Genomic DNA, 20415 nt, shown 5'->3' with positions numbered 1-20415 from the left:
TTGCTTGTGGTTTACTACAAGGATTTTATGAATGTCAGGGGTCATTTAATGCTGAAAGTCCTGTTAAATCCATTAAGAGTTCTATCTATATACATTCAGTTCCCCAAAGAAATGATTCATTCAACAAACATTTATTGAAAACTGTTACTTGTTAGGCACAGGGCTGAGTACTGCACAGAATACAAAGTTATGGAAGATATGGTCCCTGCCTGACCTTTTAGTATGAAGCTGCTTGTGTTATGTGCCGTAAGCCAGGTACAAACGAAGCACTAAAAGAGTCCAAGGGGGGAGGGAGGGCTGGGATTACATCCAGCTGTGGTGGTTAAAGAAGTAGTCATGGGAGAGGTACCGTGTGAGATATTCTTGGAAGGAGAGACAGGAAGACATTCCAGGCAGAAAGGATAACCTAAGCAAAGACAGAGGGGGAAAAATCTGTAGTGTGGATTTGGGGAGTCGAGTGTTAAGTCAGCCTGGCTGAAGCATAGAGCTTGTGTTAGTAGAGGAGCTTGAACTTGATTTTGTAGCTCTTAGGAATCTGACAATTTTGAGTAGAGAAATGGCATCATCAGCCTATGCAAGATGAATGGATAGAGCAAAAGAGACTGGCCACAGGGGGACCTCTTAGAAAGCTGCTATTGAAGCTTAGAAAGCTTCATATTGAAGGTATGAAATGATAAGAATTTGAATTAGGGGGTGGCAGTGGGAAGGAGAAGCCAGTGATGGAGTTGAGATGCTGCTCAAGTCAACATGGTTAAGTAAGAGGGGGTTGGTTGAAATACTCCTACCTGCTGCTATTGTGTTCACCTTAATATCCAATTTCATTGAATTTGAAATGAAGATTTGTCATACTTTTTTTTGGTTTCACATTAGATGGTGTCTTGTTTACCGCCACAGCTTTTGTGCCTAGCACACATAGTACATATTGGGAGCTTGAAAAGTGTTCACTGAATGAAACATGGACTTGTTGAATCGCCTTTGACAGAGGGAGAACCAGTATGGGATCCCCTGCAAGGTGCCTAGTCATCTCTCCACCTGCATCTGTACCTCTACTCCCAGTTCAGTTTTTACCTAAATATGAATGAAAATTGTATACACCCATGTGCCAACTTTCCTCACTCAACCACATTTTAACCTAGATTTCATGGCCTACAGATTGCTGATTTTTGTGAATTTAATTCTGTCCCTTAGCATTATAGAAATGTTCATTGGCCAAACACCTTGGATACTCTCCAAATTTAGCATTTTGAGTGTCTTTACCCTCTATGTGGATTTTTTTAAAAATTTACTGAATGGCCACTGTTACATATTATTTTTAAGTAATTAGTGTGATAATCTAGTAATATTCAAGCATCATTTTTTTGCCTTAAAATGTTTGAAATAGAATTTTACAGCAAGTGGCTAGCTTGCAAATAAAGGTATTCTTGGAAGCATGATTAACACTAATAAGGTCATTCTGAGTCAAGTATCAGGTCATAATCTGCAGAAAAGGGTTTTGTGTAAAAGGTGACTGCCTAATCCAATAAAAATATATATTTAAAGTTTAATCAATAACGATTGCTTCGAATGTACAGTGATATTTATAAAGTCTGAAGAGTTTGAGCATAGAAAGGCAAAGAAAAATTCTTAGAGAGAGAGTCTGTGCATTGACTTTTTAAAATAAACTTACCTAGCAATCTGCTTTTTAAAAGAAATGGGAAAGTAATAGGAAATGGGAAACTAATTTCAAGATGGAATTTTTAAAAAGGATTTCTGGGCTTATGAGCTGTACCTTGGTATTTGTGCAGTCAGCTCAATCTCTTATACCTTCTCCATCTTCATCTCCATTTGGCATAGCGATTTCTGTTTTTCAGGACAGACATCCTGAGGCCTTGGGTGCAGTTCTTAGTAATCGAGATGTGATTCAGGTTTGGGCAACTGACTCTACTTCAAAAATAAGAAAAGTACCTGGACCATTTTAGAAAAATGTTTCCACAAAGAAGGAAACTTAAAATGGTTTTAAGTATTTAGCAGCATTCAGCTGATGTCATTAATAGTTTACAATAATATCCATAATTGTGACTTGCATATTTTAATAGGCAACTGACAGCTAAGACAAAACCAAGACCCTCTCTCACTCTTCCCAAATTCTCAAGGCCTCACTCCGGTGGCACATGACATTTATTCCATCTACGAAATATTACTGATAAAATGTATTTAATCATATTTCACTATTCCTCCCCCGAATCTCCTATTTTCCCACTAGAGAAACACTTAAGGAAAAAAAATGACATTACTTCCATGTGAGAGATTGTAGAGAAAAAAGAAGAAATTCGAAGACACCTATTTGAGAAAAGCTTTTCATTCTGAAATACTTCAGCTCCAATAATAATGTATTTGAAGCAAAACCAGAACGAAAGTGTAATGAATAAAACAACATAGTAATGAAGGGGGGTGGTGATAGAGAAAGTGAGACTCTGCCAGAGAGAGAATTATTTGTGCCATTTTTATCACACATTATAAACTCCATTATAAACTCCTTGGCTTTCCTTGAAGCAAAAATGAAGAGCTGTGATTAATTATGGCTCAGAGACGTCTCATTCTCCCCATCAAATTTCTCCTCCTCCTCAATAGCACCTCTAGACCCCTAGTTTAGTCACCTTTGATTTCTACCCCACTGTTTTCCTTTGATTTCTATCCCATAATGTCAAGTGCTAGAGCCCCTCTCAGCAGCAGTCCTCAGGCCTCTGCAGTTGCAGAAGAGATAAGATAGGCAAACTTGTGGGCAGGTTCCCTGCCCTATTCATTATCTTCCATAGTAGCCAGCGGTCTTTTTTACAGAGAGGTGCTTATTAACCAGTGTACTTTCTTTTATCATGTAATAAGAACAATGCAGTTCAATACATTTTCCTCTTTACAATGGTTGCCAGAAAGCTCAGAGCTACATTTAGGGCCCAGCTGAAGCGATTAACCTTATCTAGATTTTTGAAGTTTTTGATGTAATTATCACCACCTTCCCCATTATATCACTCTTACTCTTTAGGCCCATGATAATGGTGTTTTTGGAAGTGTGTCTTTCTTGTAAGTTGTTTCCAAGCCCTTGTGGAAGAATGTAGTTGTATAACTAGTGAGAGGGCAAGGGAAGGGGCTAATTCTATTTCTGAATTTCATATTTACAGCTTATTAAGCTATTTGAGTGTTTTTCATTTTGACGTGTCAATGTATTGCAAGCATTATGGTATTGCAAAGTGGGGGCTTCAGATTTAAATAGGCTGCCAGTGGTACTCAGAAGTAAACCGAGTACTGCTGAGACTGTTCTTAATCAGAAAGGAAAGGGTAACGAATACTTGCAACTCCTTAGCCAGGTATTTATTTTCTTCACAATGAAAAGGACAAAGTGTTGTATGGGATGTCCTGTTTCCTTACTGCATCACTGCAGGGTACAACGGATGAACTTTGTATTTGGTGCTTGCTTTGAGGTTTGGGAGTCTATCAATACTTCACCTTTTGGTTATCCATGTTGAAATGCTGTGGTCAACATTGGGTTGTTTGCTTATTTGATGTGAAAAGTATTTGCCTCCTTTGAGCTTGTCTTTTTTCCAGGTATCTTTTTTGGGGGTGAGGAGAAGAGGTGGTACTTTCAAATGAGTGTGGTTTCTGCAGTGAGTAAAGGTATTAATTTACTGGAGAGCCGAGGAGAGTTTACTAGCAAATCCTTTATCTGCTTAAATTTGGGTATGTAGCAAACATTTTGAAAAACCCTCTGGGGAGATTTGGAGAGCAAATGTAGGCAACATGTAATACAGAGCTCTTATATACTTACCTTTATAACTAATAGCACTACTTTGTAAACAGAAGATGAATGTGTTTTCTAGGAGTAGTAGAATAGAATCTTGAGAGGTCCAATCCTTTTTTTGTGTGACCTGGACTGGCCTTCTTTTATATGACTGCTAATAACATCATTACTGAGGTCAGAGATGTGGAATTAAGATATCAAAATCCCGTCTATATGACCTTTTAGAAACTGATTATCAGCGACATAAGAAAATGCTTAGTAAATAGCTAAATCTATTGTTTGATAAGACAGCACTGTTCCCACAGTGCTGGGAAAGTGTTGTTGGCTGACTAGCAGCACCAGCTTCACCTTGGAACTTGTTAGAAATGTAAATTCTTGGGCCCTACCCAGATCTGCTGAATCAGAAACTTTGAAGGTGGATCCGACAGTCTGTGTTTTAAAAAGCCCTCCTCGTGATTCTGATGAACACTCAAGTTTGAGCACCACTGGTTTAGAGAAAACCCTAACAGTCCAAGAGAGTATCAACTGAAGATAATGTTTCTCAGTTTCAGAATTCTCAGCACTCTGTATTACTCCCTCAATGCTTTTTCCTTTTTTCCACTTTTGTTCAAATGGTGTCATTCTTGGCTTATTGTTTATACTCAGATCTGGTGGAAAGAAAATGACATCTGTTCTGGAAGACTTATATATCTTTGGGAAACTTATTATATTTCTCTCCCTAGGGAGCACCACAGTGCTTATTAGCTGAGATAAGGCTCTGAGACGTACTGCACGAAAGAGTAGTTTACTTCTGTTGCACTCAACATTTCTCGAAATTCTTTTACCACAGAACCCTATTTTTGTGGAGCACATAGAAACTTCCCATGGAACATCTCATCACAGGTAGCTGGACAAGCATAACATTGGTGTGTAAATGTATGAAACCAAGAAGAAAAAGATTATTTTAATCATTTGTCTCTTGTAACCCTCTGGAAGGATTAGTGACTTTTTTATACCCCAAAAGGTCTATTGTAGGTGTTGCTAGCTGCCACAAGCTTTATATGCAGCTTTATATGCAGCAAGTGTGGTGGGGACAAAAAGGGCTTATATATGTATATAACATATATAATACATATTTGTATATAATATATATTTATTAGTTCTTTACAATAAAAATATATATTAAATATAATATTCAGTACAATAAGAATATTCAATATATAAGTATATATGTTCCAACGTGTTTCACATTTATGTGAGTCAATCTTGGCTTCTAAGCAGTTGGGCCTGTTGAGATGAAAAATAAGAAAAATGAAAAACTGTTCAAATATTTAGAAACAGTTTTATAATGAGATTCATTATTATTTTACCAACTTATATAAATAATATTCAAAATCCCTTTGCTATAATTAATTGTTAGTATTTTAAACACCATTAACATCTTCTCTTATAGCCTAAAGCTTGTTTTGCTTTATCCTCCTAACTTACCAGGAAAAAAATGACTTGCTTGATTTCTTTATATCCTTTTAATATGTGTTATAAATAAAATATAACAGCAGTTTTGGCAAAATTAAAATATAAAAAGTACCAACCAAAAAATGTGACGCTCCCCACTTTTTCATATGATAGAGATTACTTTGAATGTTTTATTCATTATGATTCTAAAGTGAATTTTCATTATGTGAGATCTTAAAGTAAGAAGCTTGTGATGGTAGAGAAGTGCCTCTTGACTAGGTAAACTGGTCTTCTAAGTAGGCACTGGCTTATTGCCAGTTGTAAAGGGAGCAATAATTCCTTTCTCTTTTCAGTTATTTGCAAGGATAAGATTAAAGCTTGGATCTGCTTCTTTATCCTCTGCTCTTTCACCTGCCATTACCACTGAGCTGTGGGAGAGGCAACTGTAACAATACCCGGTTCTAAGAAGAGAAGTGTCCTTGGCTTTCTAACATTGTATATAAATTCCCTCTCTAGGCACATGATAATTTATATTACTCACAAAATCAAGGATTCCTCTTATAATAATGCATTATCTTCTGTGGGGAGGTAAAATGGTAAAACATAGTTTGTAATCTATTGAATTTTTTATACTTAATTCACAGCAACAGTTTTAGTTCTAACTAACTAATAAAGAAAGTAAATATTTTTTTTTTTTTTTACTGATTTTACTTCCAAAGCATACTAAATTTCACTTTTTCCCTTTACTCTTTCAAAGTACTTATGGAGTATGTAGGGGCAGGAATTATTCCTAGAAAAACTGATTAACAGAATTGGAAAATAATTTAGCCATGATCTAAAGGTAATTAGAATCCAGGACACTTAAATCCCAGTTTAGCCCTCTTCCTAATAAAATACTGCATTCATATTTAGTAAAATACTGCATTCATATTAAAAATTTAGATTTATTCCTGCTTTGTCTCGGAATAAATGTGTTAGAAGTCAGAGTATGAACTGCCTGCAACCTGATTCCAAACAGCTGATTCATTTCAACATTGGATTTATTTATCAGTATTATTTTCCCCATCAAATTGTCTTTAAAAGTATAAGTAGCCTTTTGGATTCTACACGTTCAATTGTCTAGTCATTTATATAAGATCTAGGTTCCCTACTACATCATCAGCAAATATCTAGAATATTATGTCTTTTAAAAGCTGTGGAAAAACCTAAATGCTAAGTTAGAGTGAATAGAATTGATATGTTTACATCATGTTTATATGTTTACCTGATGCATTTACATGTTGATTTGCAGTTGGAGTCTTTAGTCTTATTTTGTGAATAATGTTTACTTAACCAAAAATAAATTGACAATATAGAAAAGAAAATAAATAAACATAACTCTTGCTCACAGGCAGAGTTGAAGCATTGAAAAAGTCAAATCCTAGTTCACAGGCCCACAAATCATCACCCCATGTTGCACCATCTCAAAGTTTATACATTCTCTGGTCATTTAAGTCAAATCCCCACTAAAACTGAGCTTTTGGTGGCGTAGTCTTTTGTGAGGTGGTATGTGTGGTGTGTGTGAATCCTTATTTGTCTGTGTTCTTTGTGGAATGAAATGCTTCAGAAGAACACTTTGTACTTCTTTGTGATAAGGTTGATCTTTTGTCATTGTTTGGGATTTTCTCTGCTTTGTCATAGTGTTGAACCCACAGCACCCAGACATTTATGGTCTGAGTAAACCTGCTTCTAAATGGCACTGCTGTGGTGGTTTTGTTTTTTTTTTTTTCTTAAGATTCTTCTTTTAGAGTGGTAATAATAATAGTCACAAAAGGCACACAACCAACCCTTTCATTGAGCCCCACTTCCATCTGTTCTCTATGTCCATGGGGTTTTGCAGGACTGTTACTTTTGTCAGGCCATGGTCATTTGTGCTTAAGCTCTCATAACCTGACTCCTGATTCCAGGACACTGCTTATCCCAGACCAAAATTCTATCATGCAGACATTTGCTAAAAAGCTGTGCTAAGAGATGAGATATATGTACTAATTGTTCTGCTTTGGTTAGGATGAAAGACTTCATAATCCGTTTAAAGCACTTTGAACAGTGCCCAGCACATGGAAAATACACAGTAAAGTTATTCAGGTGGATGTGGTATAAAAAACATTGGACACTCAGTTATCTTGTCGTATTCATTTTCAAGTCACCTAAGATCCCCAGGTACTTAACAAAACAGCCCACTTGGCATACATTTATCTATTAAATGGTTTCTGGACATACCTAACAGCCAGTTGGTATGCAATCTTTATTATAATCTTAGAAGGAAAATAGTGACCCAACCATTAGAAATATTTGAACGAGCTCATTCCTCAGTTTAGCACACCATGGTGTTGTGAGGCATTAGTGTATTGGTTAGGAATGTGAGCTGCAGACTCAGACCACCTGGGTTCAAATCACAGCTCTGCGACATTTGTTCCGTTACCTTGAGCGTGTTTCTTCACCTCTCTGTGCCTCAGTTCTTCAGTAAAACACTGACTTCCTAGGGTTATATTGTGAGGACTATATGAGGTAATGCATGTAAAGCACTTTGAACAGTGTCTGGCACATGGTAAATATACTTACTATAAAGTCAGTTGTTATTATTCAGGTGGTCATGATGTGAAAAAAAAATGCAAACCTGACCACAGCATTCAACAAATGCCTCAAATGAGTTGTGTCATTATGAATACTTTCATGATATTAATGGAAAATATAATTTTACAAGGGCCTCAACGTGGTCTCTAAATGTGTGTCAACAATCATCACATGCCAAGTTACATGAGCTAAACCTGTAGATACAATTATTCTGTAGCCCACTCATAAATGGTCAGAATTAGTTCACATCTGAAGGGTTATTTGACCTTATATACTAGAGTCTGTAAAACATGAAACAAAACAAAAACAGTTAAATGCTCCAGTTATCTTTAGGAGAAAAATAACTGAAATATTGGCACACTGATGTTTTACATGGCCTAGTTTATTTCGCTGTATCACTTGATCAAATATTTTTCTAGAATGGAATTTGATTTACGTTGTATAAGAGATACATAAACTGGGCTCTTTTTTTCCCCAGAAAGACATGTTTTCTGAAGTTTTCTAATTTTATTCTGATTTTCAGGGAAGGCACAATGAAACTAGGGATTTGTTTTATTTTTCCTATTTTTCCCCTCACCAGAATAAGGATTCCACTAATTAAAAGGCAGTGACTAGACCTTAGAAACCTTGTTGTGCTTAATATAGAGGGTTTATGGTTTTAAGAAACACTGCATCCTTACAAGTGCACTGTTTGCCCACTAACTCTTCTAGCTGCTTAAACTGACTTGCGGAGAACAATTAATAGATTTTTAAAACTAATTAACTTTCGCTGTCCTTTGCTTTACTTTGTTTTAGATTTGGAGATAGGCATTCTTTGGCAGGGGTCATATTTCAGCTTCTTCTCTGTAAAGATATGGGACATTTATGGTTGAGGGATTGATTTATTTTAAAACGTAAAACTTCCATTTATCATTTTATCTTCTTTAAACAACCCCATTTCTAGTTACATTGTTTGTGGATGGCCTTGTTTAGTTCTTTAAATACCAGGAACAGTTTCATCATCATCAAATATTAACTGCTCACTGAAAGCAGAAGGTGAGTTTAACAAGGTTGCTATATTTACTAAGTAAGACTGAGAGAGGATCATTTTTAAACATATTTTTTTAAAAAAGTAGTCTCGGTAGTTTCATCTAGAACATTGTCAGTTCTGTTCACGTCTCTGAAATACATTTTGGATGAAACTTAATATATTTGGTAGATATTCAGGCCAGACAGAATAGATCTTTATTTTTAAAAGAGAAAGAATTTATATCAATAAATTGCTTGCTTTTATGTCAGAACAAAAACAAACAGCAACTTGGCCTAATAAAGAATCACTTGGCTAAAAAAAAAACCCACTTTATTTAAATACACAGTGCATTTGGAGTTTGGAGTTTTCTTTGGAGTTTTGTCTGATACTCTAAAATGCCTACAGTTTTAATAACAAGTTAGCATAAAGGTTTCAGTAAGGCTTTTGGTGATAAAAATATATTTATCATTAACAAAATGTAGAGCTAGTCCATGCCTCAAAGCATTTTAATGCAGTCCATGTCACCAAGTAAACCTTTCTGCTTGGAAATTGCATATTTGGTATTAGTTTGGTAGTTGGGTAGGATTGTGAGAAAAATGCTTATTGTAAAGTGGATACATTTGGCTCTGGCGTTTGAAACATGCATGATTTCTACTTGTGAATTTAGCAAGACCCTGTAAACAACCATTTGGTATCATGCTTTTAAATTTCTTTATCTGAAAGAAAACTTATGTCTAGCAAATATAAAAGGACTGATTTTTATCTCTGTGCCTCTAATTTCAAAAATGCAGAGGTAAATCAATAACTGTATCTGCCCTTTATATAACCTCTGGGTGGAGGGGGTACATGGCTGGCTCTATAGATGTAATTATTTAATTTATTCTTACCAGCATACTGAGCGTTGCAAAGATAAATTGTTTACATCGGAACGATAATCAGTGCCTTTCTCACCTTTTACTCCCCTTAAGTTTGCAAGATATTTGTCTACATTTAATTCTTCTTTGAAATTTTCTTTTTACTTGGAGACAGGAAATTTAACTTTGCCAAGTGGAAACCGCAAGGTTTAAGTTTAGTGCACAGCTAAGACCCTTAGGAATTGGAGGGATTGCCAAATACATTCCTACTTCCCAAGTTTTAGTGCTGTTAAAACTCACTTGAGACCCTTAAGTCATGGAAAACCTAAGGTAACTGGCATGGTTTCAAGGGATAGAAGTCACAGTGTAGGAAAGCCAGTTAGACAGAGAAGGCTTGAAGTTGTGATTTCAGAAGTTACCTGACTGAAACATTCAAACAAAAGAAGAAAGCCCCGGCAGCCATTTGGAAAGCTCTGGCAGAACTTGCAACTTTGGCAAGGAGCGCTGGGAAGCTGACTGTGGGATCTTTCTTTGTAGCCATCATAGGAAAAATCTACATCTTGTTAGCTGTGCGGAGATCTAGTATGGGCAGGAACGTTCAATGTCATTTCAACGGACGATCCAGTTCCTTGGAGTTCACTGTATGCCATGGGGCTTGCTTTGAGCTTTAGTAGGAGGGAGTTGAATTAAATCAGTATTTTCATAACGATTCTCTAAAGAGATATGTTAAAAGGTATTTTATGGAAAAAAAAAAGAGGCATAGTTTCTGCGATTGAACTGTGTTTCAGTTTACAAAAGTCAGCAGGTTTCTTTACTCTAGGACATGTGAGAGGGAACCTTTACTATTCTCCGGTGGACTGTTAATCTCCAAGAGGGGAATAGAGTGTGCCATTCCTTACAAGTATTTCACCAGGAAGCTCAGTTTCTGAGGCTCCTCTCTTGGGAATAGTGGTCTGTGGTACACAGACTGAAGGATCTCGAAGAGCCTTTCCAGCTTTACGATTTAATGTTTCTATGACATGTTGTCTATAACATATAAGCTTCCCCAGTGAAGTACAATTTCATTCTCTCTGACCTTACTAATTCTGACTCTTTGATAATTCCAACAAAGGAGACTGCAATCTTAATAAAAAAATAAATTCAGGATTGTGTCTAGTAACTGATTCCTAAATGTTCACCATTGCCACTTTTGTGATATACCTGTTCTGTCATGTGGGGCTGTTATGGATTGCCATTTTTGCTGAATATATTATTTTGTTCATTAGAATTAACCATGCCCCTCTACATCTCCCTCTCTTTTAATATGAGTAATCAAGGGTTGACTGAAAAAGACATCTATGCAAATAGTGGCTATTCATGCCATTTTTTGCAGGTTTTGAATATGTTTCTGCACCGATCTTATGTGTGCATGTAGAAACATAATACTTAAGCAGATGTTTTCCTGGGCTTTAATGGATGACTTTTGCTTGAATTTGAGTATGCCACCGACAGGACTGAAGAAATTAAAGTTAACCTGCCCTCCTCTCCCTCCCCCCACTAACAAAAAACTTAAAAACATAAAAGCCTCATCTTCCTGTAATAATTCATATGTTCAGAAAATGTATATAAATTTAGAGTCAGGAGTTCGGCATGGTGGTCACTCACCACGCCCTCCCCCATCCCAGTTTAAAGGAGGAGCTCCGGCAGGCAGGCATCAAAGTCATTTGAATATACAGTTGCGCCACGGTGGTTGGGAAAGTGGACTGGCTGACTGGGTAGGGAGCCGTGCGAAGCTTTTGGTGGGAGGAGCCAGGGAATAAAAAATTGCTTTCTCCAACAGTCAACTTCCTTAAATTCCTTGCAGCTGGTCAGGTAAGCTGGGGCTGAGAGTACCTTCTGCTTTGCTCCGGGCAACTGAAGGCCTAGTAGAGCCTGGGCTGATTCCATAGAGGGGGCTGCTTATGACCTTAAGGTAAAGGGAGGAAAATGGGTTTTTGAGGATTTGACGTTATTTAGCTCAACTCACAAGAGTGGAGAATAGATAGGGAGAGGGTTGCCAGATAATATTTTGTATGGGGCATACTTATCCTAAAAAATTAGTCCTTGTTCATTTGAAATTCAAATTTGATTGGGAGTCCTGTGTTTTCATTTGATAAATCTGGCAACCCTAGATAGGATCCCAGGCAGAAGCCCTAGCTGGGAAGAAAGGGTGCAAGCAGCCGGCATCCTTTTTGCCCTGCTTCCAAATCACTGTGGTTAGTGACTGGATGGGGTGTCCGGAGAAGGAAGCCGCGGGAACCCTGAGAGCCAGAGATTTGACTGCCTAAGGGCCAAGGGAGAGACCCCTTTATGTTGTTTTGTAACAAAGCCTATGTAGTAAGTAGCTTCTTGAAGTTGCATGGTTTTGTGTATTTGATTTCTTGGAGTAACAAATTCAATGTCATTCTTTTTTTCTTTCCTTTTTTTTTCTGTATTTTAATGACATTTTACGTTGGCAGCCATCAGCTACTTTAAAGACAGCGTCCGTGAATCCTTAGCGTCGGAAACGCCTTCTGACTTTTGGTAACTGCACCAGTGTGCTTCAGTTGTCTTTGGGTTTTAATTTGATTCTGGTTGGCTGTTTTGTAAACAGAGATCATACATTCCTGAGGAGCATATTATTGAACAGATATCCAGTTGATATTTTTCTCAAGCAGTTGAAGGTATTTGATTAGACCAGAGGGGAAAAATTGGGGGGTGGGCAGGAAGCAGATCCGGGGTACTGGGGAGGCAGGCTTGGTTTCACTATGACCAGCAACTGTGATTTTTGGTGTTATTTGCTCTTCAAAAAAATTTCAAGCTAATGATTATTTGAAAATAAATGTTTAATGTGAATGCAGCTGAACACGGGTCTTAAAGCACAGCGGGAACATTTTTCTTGTAATAAGTCAGCGTATGCAATAGAGATGCACAAGAAGGCTCCACTCGATGAGATTATCCTGAAGCCTTGTATTGCACCTTTGTCTCAGTAGCTTCAGGGAATTTGACTTGCAGCTGCTTAGAGAAATGCAGGGTGGGGATGGAGCAGTTGGAGAAGGCAGTTTATTCTAAGCTGACCCTAGAAATGCAGTGCTCCCCTTGGGCAGGCCCAGGTGCTGATTAAATATGAATCTGCTGCAGGTTCCTTTATTCAGCTCTGTGGGCCCCTATATCCTGGGGGTTCTTGTGACCACAGACCCCTGGGAATTAGACCAGGGTTTGTGTCTGTGCCTCATGGGTTCCTAACATTTCTGATTCAGTTATACTGAATTACCAGGATTTTTCAGCCATGATGGTCACACACACCCCAGGGTATATATATTCATAGAAAATAAATTGTTACGAATTAGCTATTTTCTGGACCTGAATAGAATAACGGTTCGTTTGCAACAGAAAACCAGGAACAGCCTCAGTCATATGTTGCCTCTTGTTCTCTTCTTGGAGGAAGAAGAAAGAACTTAGGAAAGGAAATGGCAAGAGAAGCAATTAGGCCTCTAAGGCCAACTTAGTGTGATGCCCTATAAAATTATTCTCACAGAGTTTATTCATTCATTCAGCAAACTTTTATGGAGTGGTCACTATTCTCCAGGCACAGAAACAGCCCTGGAGGTTCAAAGATGAGGAAGATATAGTCCTGCCTTTAGACAAACTCAAAGTGGAATGGGGAGATAGGCATGCAAACAGTGTATCAATGTACACAGTGATAAGTGCTATGATAAAAGGGAGTACAAGATGCACCGGAGACACAAACGAGGGAGAGGGAAGTGGGGGTGGGATGGGGAGAGGGGTTCAGGAAGATCTTTAAAGAGAAAGAATCATTTGAACTGAAAATCCATATTGGGTAGTGCAAGTCTGCAAACTTGGCTTCTGTCCTTACTGAGCTGCTTGTTAATTAGGACAAGCCACCTCATCAATTTGGCCTTCACTTTCTCTGTAAGATAAAGATGCACAGATGTTCCTTAAAATCCGGTTCAGCCCTAAATGTTGCGATTCTGGTAATCAGGTTATCTTAGCGGCTGCTACAGAGAACAATGGTGTGATTGTTGAGCCTACTCCTCCCTTCATCTTTGGAGGTCACCACTTGAAAGATTTCTTGAGGCAGATAGGCGAGAAAATTCTTCTGCCCTCCTTCCAGCTTCTTTTTTTTTTTTAACATCTTTATTGGAGTATAATTGCTTTACAATGGTGTGTTAGTTTCTGCTTTATAACAGAGTGGATCAGTATGTTCCCATATCTCTTCCCTCTTGCGTCTCCCTCCCTCCCACCCTCCCTGTCCCACCCCTCTAGGTGGTCACAAAGCACCGAGCTGATCTCCCTGTGCCATGCGGCTGCTTCCCACTAGCTATCCACCCTACGTTTGGTAGTGTATGTATGTCCATGTCACTCTCTCACTTTGTCACAGCTTACCCTTCCCCTCCCCACATCCTCAAGTCCATTCTCCGGTAGGTCTGCGTCTCCATTCCAGTCTTACCCCTAGGTTCTTCATGACCGTTTTTTGTTTCTTAGATTCCATATATATGTGTTAGCATACGGTATTTGTTTTTCTCTTTCTGACTTACTTCACTCTGTATGACAGACTCTAGGTCCATCCAGCTCACTACAAATAACTCAATTTCGTTTCATTCTATGGGTGAGTGATATTCCAGTGTATATATGTGCCACATCTTCTTTATCCATTCATCCAATGATGGACACTTAGGTTGCTTCCATGTCCTGGCTATTGTAAATAGAGCTGCAATGAACATTTTGGTACATGACTCTTTTTGAATTCTTACCTATTCAGACTTGGTGTCTGGTTTGCACCGAAGTCATTGCTCTGTACATGTGTATATGGGATGTCAAGAAAGCAGAGTTCATGAGTTTGGGATCAGCAGACGCAAACTATATGTAGGATGGATAAACAACGAGGTCCTGCTGTACAGCACAGGGCACTATATTCAATATCCTGTGGTAAACCATAATGGAAAAGAGTATGAAAAAGAATGTATACATATGTATTACTGAGTCACTTTGCTGTACAGCAGAAACGAACACGACAGTGTAAATCAACCATACTTCAATAAAATAAATTTTAAAAAAGGAAAGCAGACTTCAGCAGAGATGCAGTGCTGACTGCAGTGGGGGGAGTGCTTGGCTGGCTCATTAATTTTGCCTTCAGTAAACTCAGGAAATGGTTTAATAAAGACATTTTTTAAAAGACTTTTTGTCTGCATCCCAAATTTAAATTAAAAGTTGTATGCAGTATTTTAAGGATGCTTTTTGTGCATATATATCAATATTCATAGATGGTGCAATACTGGAGGATATCCATTTTTATAAAGACAGAACTCTAAGAGGAAGAAAATGGGAAATTTGCCATTAGTATACTGATATCTGGCTAATACTCAGTTTATGTTCATGTTGCCTCACTTTTAGCCATTTCAGATTGTTCCTAGCCCTTAATAGGTCTGTGATGGTTGTAGGAACCAGGCAACCTACTACATATCATTTGTAATTCTAAAATTACTGTTACTTCCTCTGAGAAGCCATGTCTATGCATATGTAAGTATGTTTCAATGGGGCAGTATAATCAAGAGGATTTTTCATTTAACACGTGATCATTAAAATGAAATAATTTTTTTCATAATCAAATCATCTATTCATTGCCTTTATTTAACATTTAACTTTTAACTCTTGATAGTCTAGCAGAGCAGTGAGATGTCTTTGAAAAGGTAATCCAGTTACCACTGTATTTGAGAGCTTTTTTTCCCCCCATAATTCCTAATGTATCTGAAGAAGCAAGTCATTCTGCAAACAGCTGCTCCTGTTAATATACTGGTGACTGACAAAGGGTAATTTTCAGCTTCCCGGGGTCCTTTTGTTATTCGGATGGATGGTAGAGCTTTCTCTCATGAACATAAAAAAGTACACTTCACAGGGGTTTTCTACCACCAAGTGCCTGGGAAGTCTTGTCTCTGACAGACTCTCACCCTCAACTCCCAAGACTTAGGTGGGATTTGAATCTCTGCAATCAGTCAAGTACTCTTTGTGCTCATTTGTGAAAAGCCTGAAGGTAGGAAAAAGGAAATAGATTGAATTTTGGAGGTTTTATGAGTGCTCTGCAACTTTGTCCTTTGTCATCAACTTTTTGATGCCGATGTATTTCAGAAATTTCCTTGGTCATTTATTCCGCTGCTGCTTTTGGGTGCTTTTTCAAAGAGAGGGGATGGCAGAGGGGAGCGGGCAGACTCACAGACAGAGTAGCGCTTACTTCAGTACAGAGTCACTCTCCCATTGAATCACTTTGCTGTTTTCTTGACTCCGTACCACAGTGAAAAACCCAATGAGAATGATGTGATTTTTAAGGCCAAAGGAAATGGAAAAGGAGTGAAATTGAGGCACGCCTAAATGAGCCTGCACTCTTATCTCTTCAGTGCTTTAATTCTGTGTGTCTGTGGAGGGGAGGGAAGAGAGGCTTACAGGTTTTGACCAGCCTTAGCTGCCGTTTTTTCGGATAGAGCCACCTCTACCAGTGGATGGCAATTTTCACAGGTACAACATTTAGAGTCGTTGATGACACGGCCTCCTACTTTGCACTGAACACATGGCAACTCTTAACCTGTGGGTCTAGAAGGAGGGCTTGGACACCATTGACTTGGCTTGGGAAACACAACGGGTGATTTTTTTCAGCCCAAGATAGTTTCTGGGCTGTTATAGACCTGATGTGATAGGGAGTCTTATAGCCCATTCACAGTGCTTAGCTGGCCTCAGGAAAACATTGGAACCTTTCTACTCCATAGTCGCTGGTTTTCCAAAGGACAAAAACAATAAGTGATTACATACTGTGCTGGGCAGATCCCTCCTCAGCCTCCACCCCATCCCATTCATACATGCTTACCAAAGCCTTAATCCCCTCCAAGGACTAAAAGCAAATGTTACCAAACGTCAAGAACAAAGTTTGCCACCCTCTCCCCAACTCCAATTAAAGTATTTTGGCCTATAATTAAGTTTGGGCCTCTTGAAGAATGAATACAGGGGAGATTTGTTATCACCAAGTGTTGTGCATATAAATATGTTATCCTGAGTCCTAAAGTCGTTTTGAAAAAACTTGAGGGGCTTGGCTTTCTTTTGAAATATTGTGTTCCACAGATAACATTGATGTTAAATTATTTGTTCTCATCTATTGTTTGTTTGGATAGAAAATGCAGGGTTTTTTTTTTCTTTATAAGCTTTCTTTAACATAAGAAGCAGTCTCTGGTAAGGTAGTGTTGCTGTGCGTGTGCATTGTTATAGAATTAAATGATGGATTCTGTCATTCAAAAGAGAATGCTTTATAAATCAAGTAAAATCTCATAACTAAGACGAATAAGTGTTTTAAAATCTTATGCTGCCTCATATTCCATACTTTAGTTTTATAGCCTAACTTGATGCAATTTTTAAAGTGTAATTTTTTCTCTATTTCTGTGTACCATTTTTGACTTGTAAAAATGTCATTAGTTTCCCAAGAAAAAGCTTAAGAAAAGTTATTATATATAAAGGACAGTAACATAACAGCCCAAAGGCAGGTAGCAATTCTTTATCTGTAGATTGGCAGGAAACGTGCCAAATACACCACGTTCTCTCACTCCCTTCCATTCTCCTCTCCTCTCTGATTACATTCAGTGTCAATGACGTTAAAACTCTAAACTGTAACAAAATGGCAAAAATCCTAAGGTATTCCTTTTCCTTTTTTTTTTTTTTAAACTGATCTATTGTTTGGAATTCCTGAATGTAAGAGAGAGTCCTCATCTAATTTTGGGGGCGCAGGGAGTGGGTTACAAATTGTGTTCTGTTTAAATGTTTATGGTTGTGTTTGCCACTTGTCTGGGAAAGCTATCAAGGTGGGTTTGCGATCCTAAGGCAATCCTGCTCAGCAGGTGCCTGGTTTCTTTTTTCAGGGCTGCTATGCAACTGTCCCAAAGCCTGGGAATTGGAGCCATGGTCCTAAATGCTAGTAGGCAGCAAGAGGAAAGATAGTCTAAGGAGAAGGAAGGTCAGGACTAAGTTGTTTAGACCTGGTTAGGGAGCAGGATTTCCAAATGCAGCTGCAGTTAGTGATAAAAAGACCTGAAATTCAGAAGACGGGTCAGAGGTAGAGATAGAGATTTAAGATCTGAGCAATTGCAGTGAGAGATGAAATTTTACCAGCACTTCATTTCTCCAGGGGAAAGAGATTAAGGAGGAGAGCAGAGGATTTAGGACTGTACCTTGGGGAAATCTTTAATGTTAGGGTGTGGGAGGAAAAGAGAAACCCCGGAAGTATAAACTACCATGCTTGGCTCTGGAAGCCACCAAGTGTCACTACTTCCCCTGAGCTGTTAATTCTGAGCCAGATGATCCCAGTTATACTGGGTGGAGGGTGGAGAATCTGGGAACTAAAATCCTTGTGACTATCTTTGCTTTGATGCAGGTTGTAGTAGGTGTAAAAAGAAGCTTATGTTTCCTCTTAGGGGGGACATTACTGGGGGGAACCCTCCATTACCGCAATTTTTAGCGCATATAAGGATTTCCTTATAGTCCTTATATGTGCTAAAATTATGTAGCTGTTTCCTAGGCTACTTAATGAGTTCAGGAAGACTGGGTTCATACCACCCTCAACTCTTACTACCAATAAATTCTTCCTTTTCCAGGATTTCCAGAGAAATATAAAGGCACATGAAACTAAGGTATTATTTGATTTTATAAATAATTTGATTAAAAATTTGATCAAATTGGAGAAACAACAGGACAAGCCTGACGGAAAACAATAGTGGCTTCCTTGACTTCTCAAGCTATGTTTTAAGTTATACTCAGCTTCCTGCCACGGGAGGTAAAATAAAAGAGCCACCTCGCCCCACTGATCTGATATTTAAAAGAGCAGTTGCAGTGCATCTGGTTTTGCTTTATAGGTAACTCTCTAAAATTTTGAAGGACACACCTTGATTCTCAGTGAAATTATAGGAATGCTTGGATAACAAGATAACTAAATATGGAGAAGTGATTACATAATCCGTTAAGGCATCATAAATAGGGAAAATTCGTAGCATGTGTTGAAAACACTTGATGAACTAACTGACTTTCTCCTGGGAATTCGGGTGGCCTAGCAACTTGCACTCTTGGGTTCAAAAAAAGTTGCCTTTTTTTCCCACCCCTCCCTCCAGTAAGCTCACGTGCTGTAAAGGATCTTAGCAACTGTGGGAAAAAGAATGGCTTGCAGTTGTGCTTATCTTAAAAGGATTATGGCGGACCTAGTAATCCAAATGAGCGAATCATTAGCTGCTTTGCCCAGTGCTCAAGAGTTAAACAAACACAACAGGTCACATTTGAGAAGTGATAAATACCTGTTCAGTGACATCCTTTGCTACCACGTAGTAAACACCATAATTATCAGCCATATCAGCATTTAGGTAATACCAAATGCATGTTTGGTTCCACAGGACTGACATATGATCCTGTCCGGAAGTGCTTAAACCATCCATAAAACATTCGAATACCGGACACTCCCAAGTACACTTTGGTCTCAATTATCCAAGTGATCCAGGGCCAGTGCCTCTGGAATCTACAGAACAGCATAGCCCCAAGGTAGAGATTTATTCTTTGATTAACAAAATATCAGTGGATTTCAGGATGTTTCTCACATTGTATGGATTCAGGAAAAAGAACTTTAGAGCCAAAATTGTCCAGAATAATGGATCTAAAAGTTTTAAGATACATTTATGTGTATATATGTAACATTTTCCCTCAGTTTTCCTGATTGTTTATGTAGATCCACACCCTAAATCATATTTAACATGCATGATGTCTCATGTTGGGAAATTTTTATATAAATCTGTAATGTTATGATGATACACTATTCCTAATGTTTTATATTTTAAACATAAGTTGATGCGTATCAAAGTAGAGCAGAGCAAAGTGGCTAAGAGAATAAGTTCTGGAATCAGACTAACTGGGTTTTAGTTCTGGTTTTGTCACATGTTAGCTGTGCAAGCTTCTCTCAGTCTCAGTTTCCTCACCTGGAAGATGAAGATTATGAGAGTATCAGTCTTAGGGGCCTTGTATGAAGACTGAATGCATTCATTCAAGTAAAGTACTTATGACAGTACATCACATATGCTAAGAGATTAATAAACTTTTCTTATTTTCTTAGCCATACCAGATTTTTAGAAATATTAATGTAAATTCATCTAATCCTTCATTTTCAGGGTCGGTGTGCTAGAGAGAACTGCAAGTACCTTCACCCTCCTCCGCATTTAAAAACGCAGCTGGAAATTAATGGACGGAACAATCTGATTCAACAAAAGACTGCTGCAGCCATGTTCGCCCAGCAGATGCAGTTTATGCTCCAAAATGGTCAAATGTCATCACTTGTAAGTCACAGTGCTGCTTTTTCAAAATTGCATATGTATGTCTTTTATTTTTTAAGGATATATATCTACATTGGAATAACCTTGCAGGGCCTTTGGGAAGTTAGTCACCAAAGGATTGAGGATGCAAGCTGATAGGTTATTTGGCACTACAAAGCTGCTGTGCGTGTGAAGGGAGCAATCAAGTGCGCTGGTTTTAAAACCTGGGTTGCAGGAACCATGAATGTAGTTTATAGAAGAATATTAATAAAGGAGCAGGGACATTTTAAGAGGAGGAAGAGGTTTGATTATTATTACATATAACCCTTTTAATTTTAGGATATTAATTCAAACAAATTTCCTTGCTCTTTGATGGTAGTTTTGTTGTTACTTTTT

The 20415-nt window shown here is 38.1% G+C and overlaps 1 protein-coding gene across 5 annotated transcripts in view; it reads left to right on the top strand.

The window, feature by feature from the left end:
* MBNL3 (muscleblind like splicing regulator 3) overlaps window positions 1-20415 on the top strand; it is a 107388-nt gene that overhangs the window by 60336 nt on the left and 26637 nt on the right. For all 5 annotated transcript variants that reach the window (XR_449429.3, XM_055081793.1, XM_007130407.3 and 2 more), the window contains exon 4: window positions 19879-20043. Coding sequence is in view for 4 of the 5 variants with exons in the window: in XM_055081793.1 (XP_054937768.1) it covers window positions 19879-20043 (165 nt within the window). In the remaining variant the exon portion in view is untranslated. The remainder of the gene's footprint in view (window positions 1-19878; window positions 20044-20415) is intronic.

This window comes from Physeter macrocephalus, chromosome 21 (assembly GCF_002837175.3).
Source record: "Physeter macrocephalus isolate SW-GA chromosome 21, ASM283717v5, whole genome shotgun sequence".
NCBI classification, from domain to species: Eukaryota; Metazoa; Chordata; class Mammalia; order Artiodactyla; family Physeteridae; genus Physeter; species Physeter macrocephalus.
Note: the sequence above shows the minus strand (reverse complement) of the source record. Positions and strands in the feature narration are given on the sequence as shown.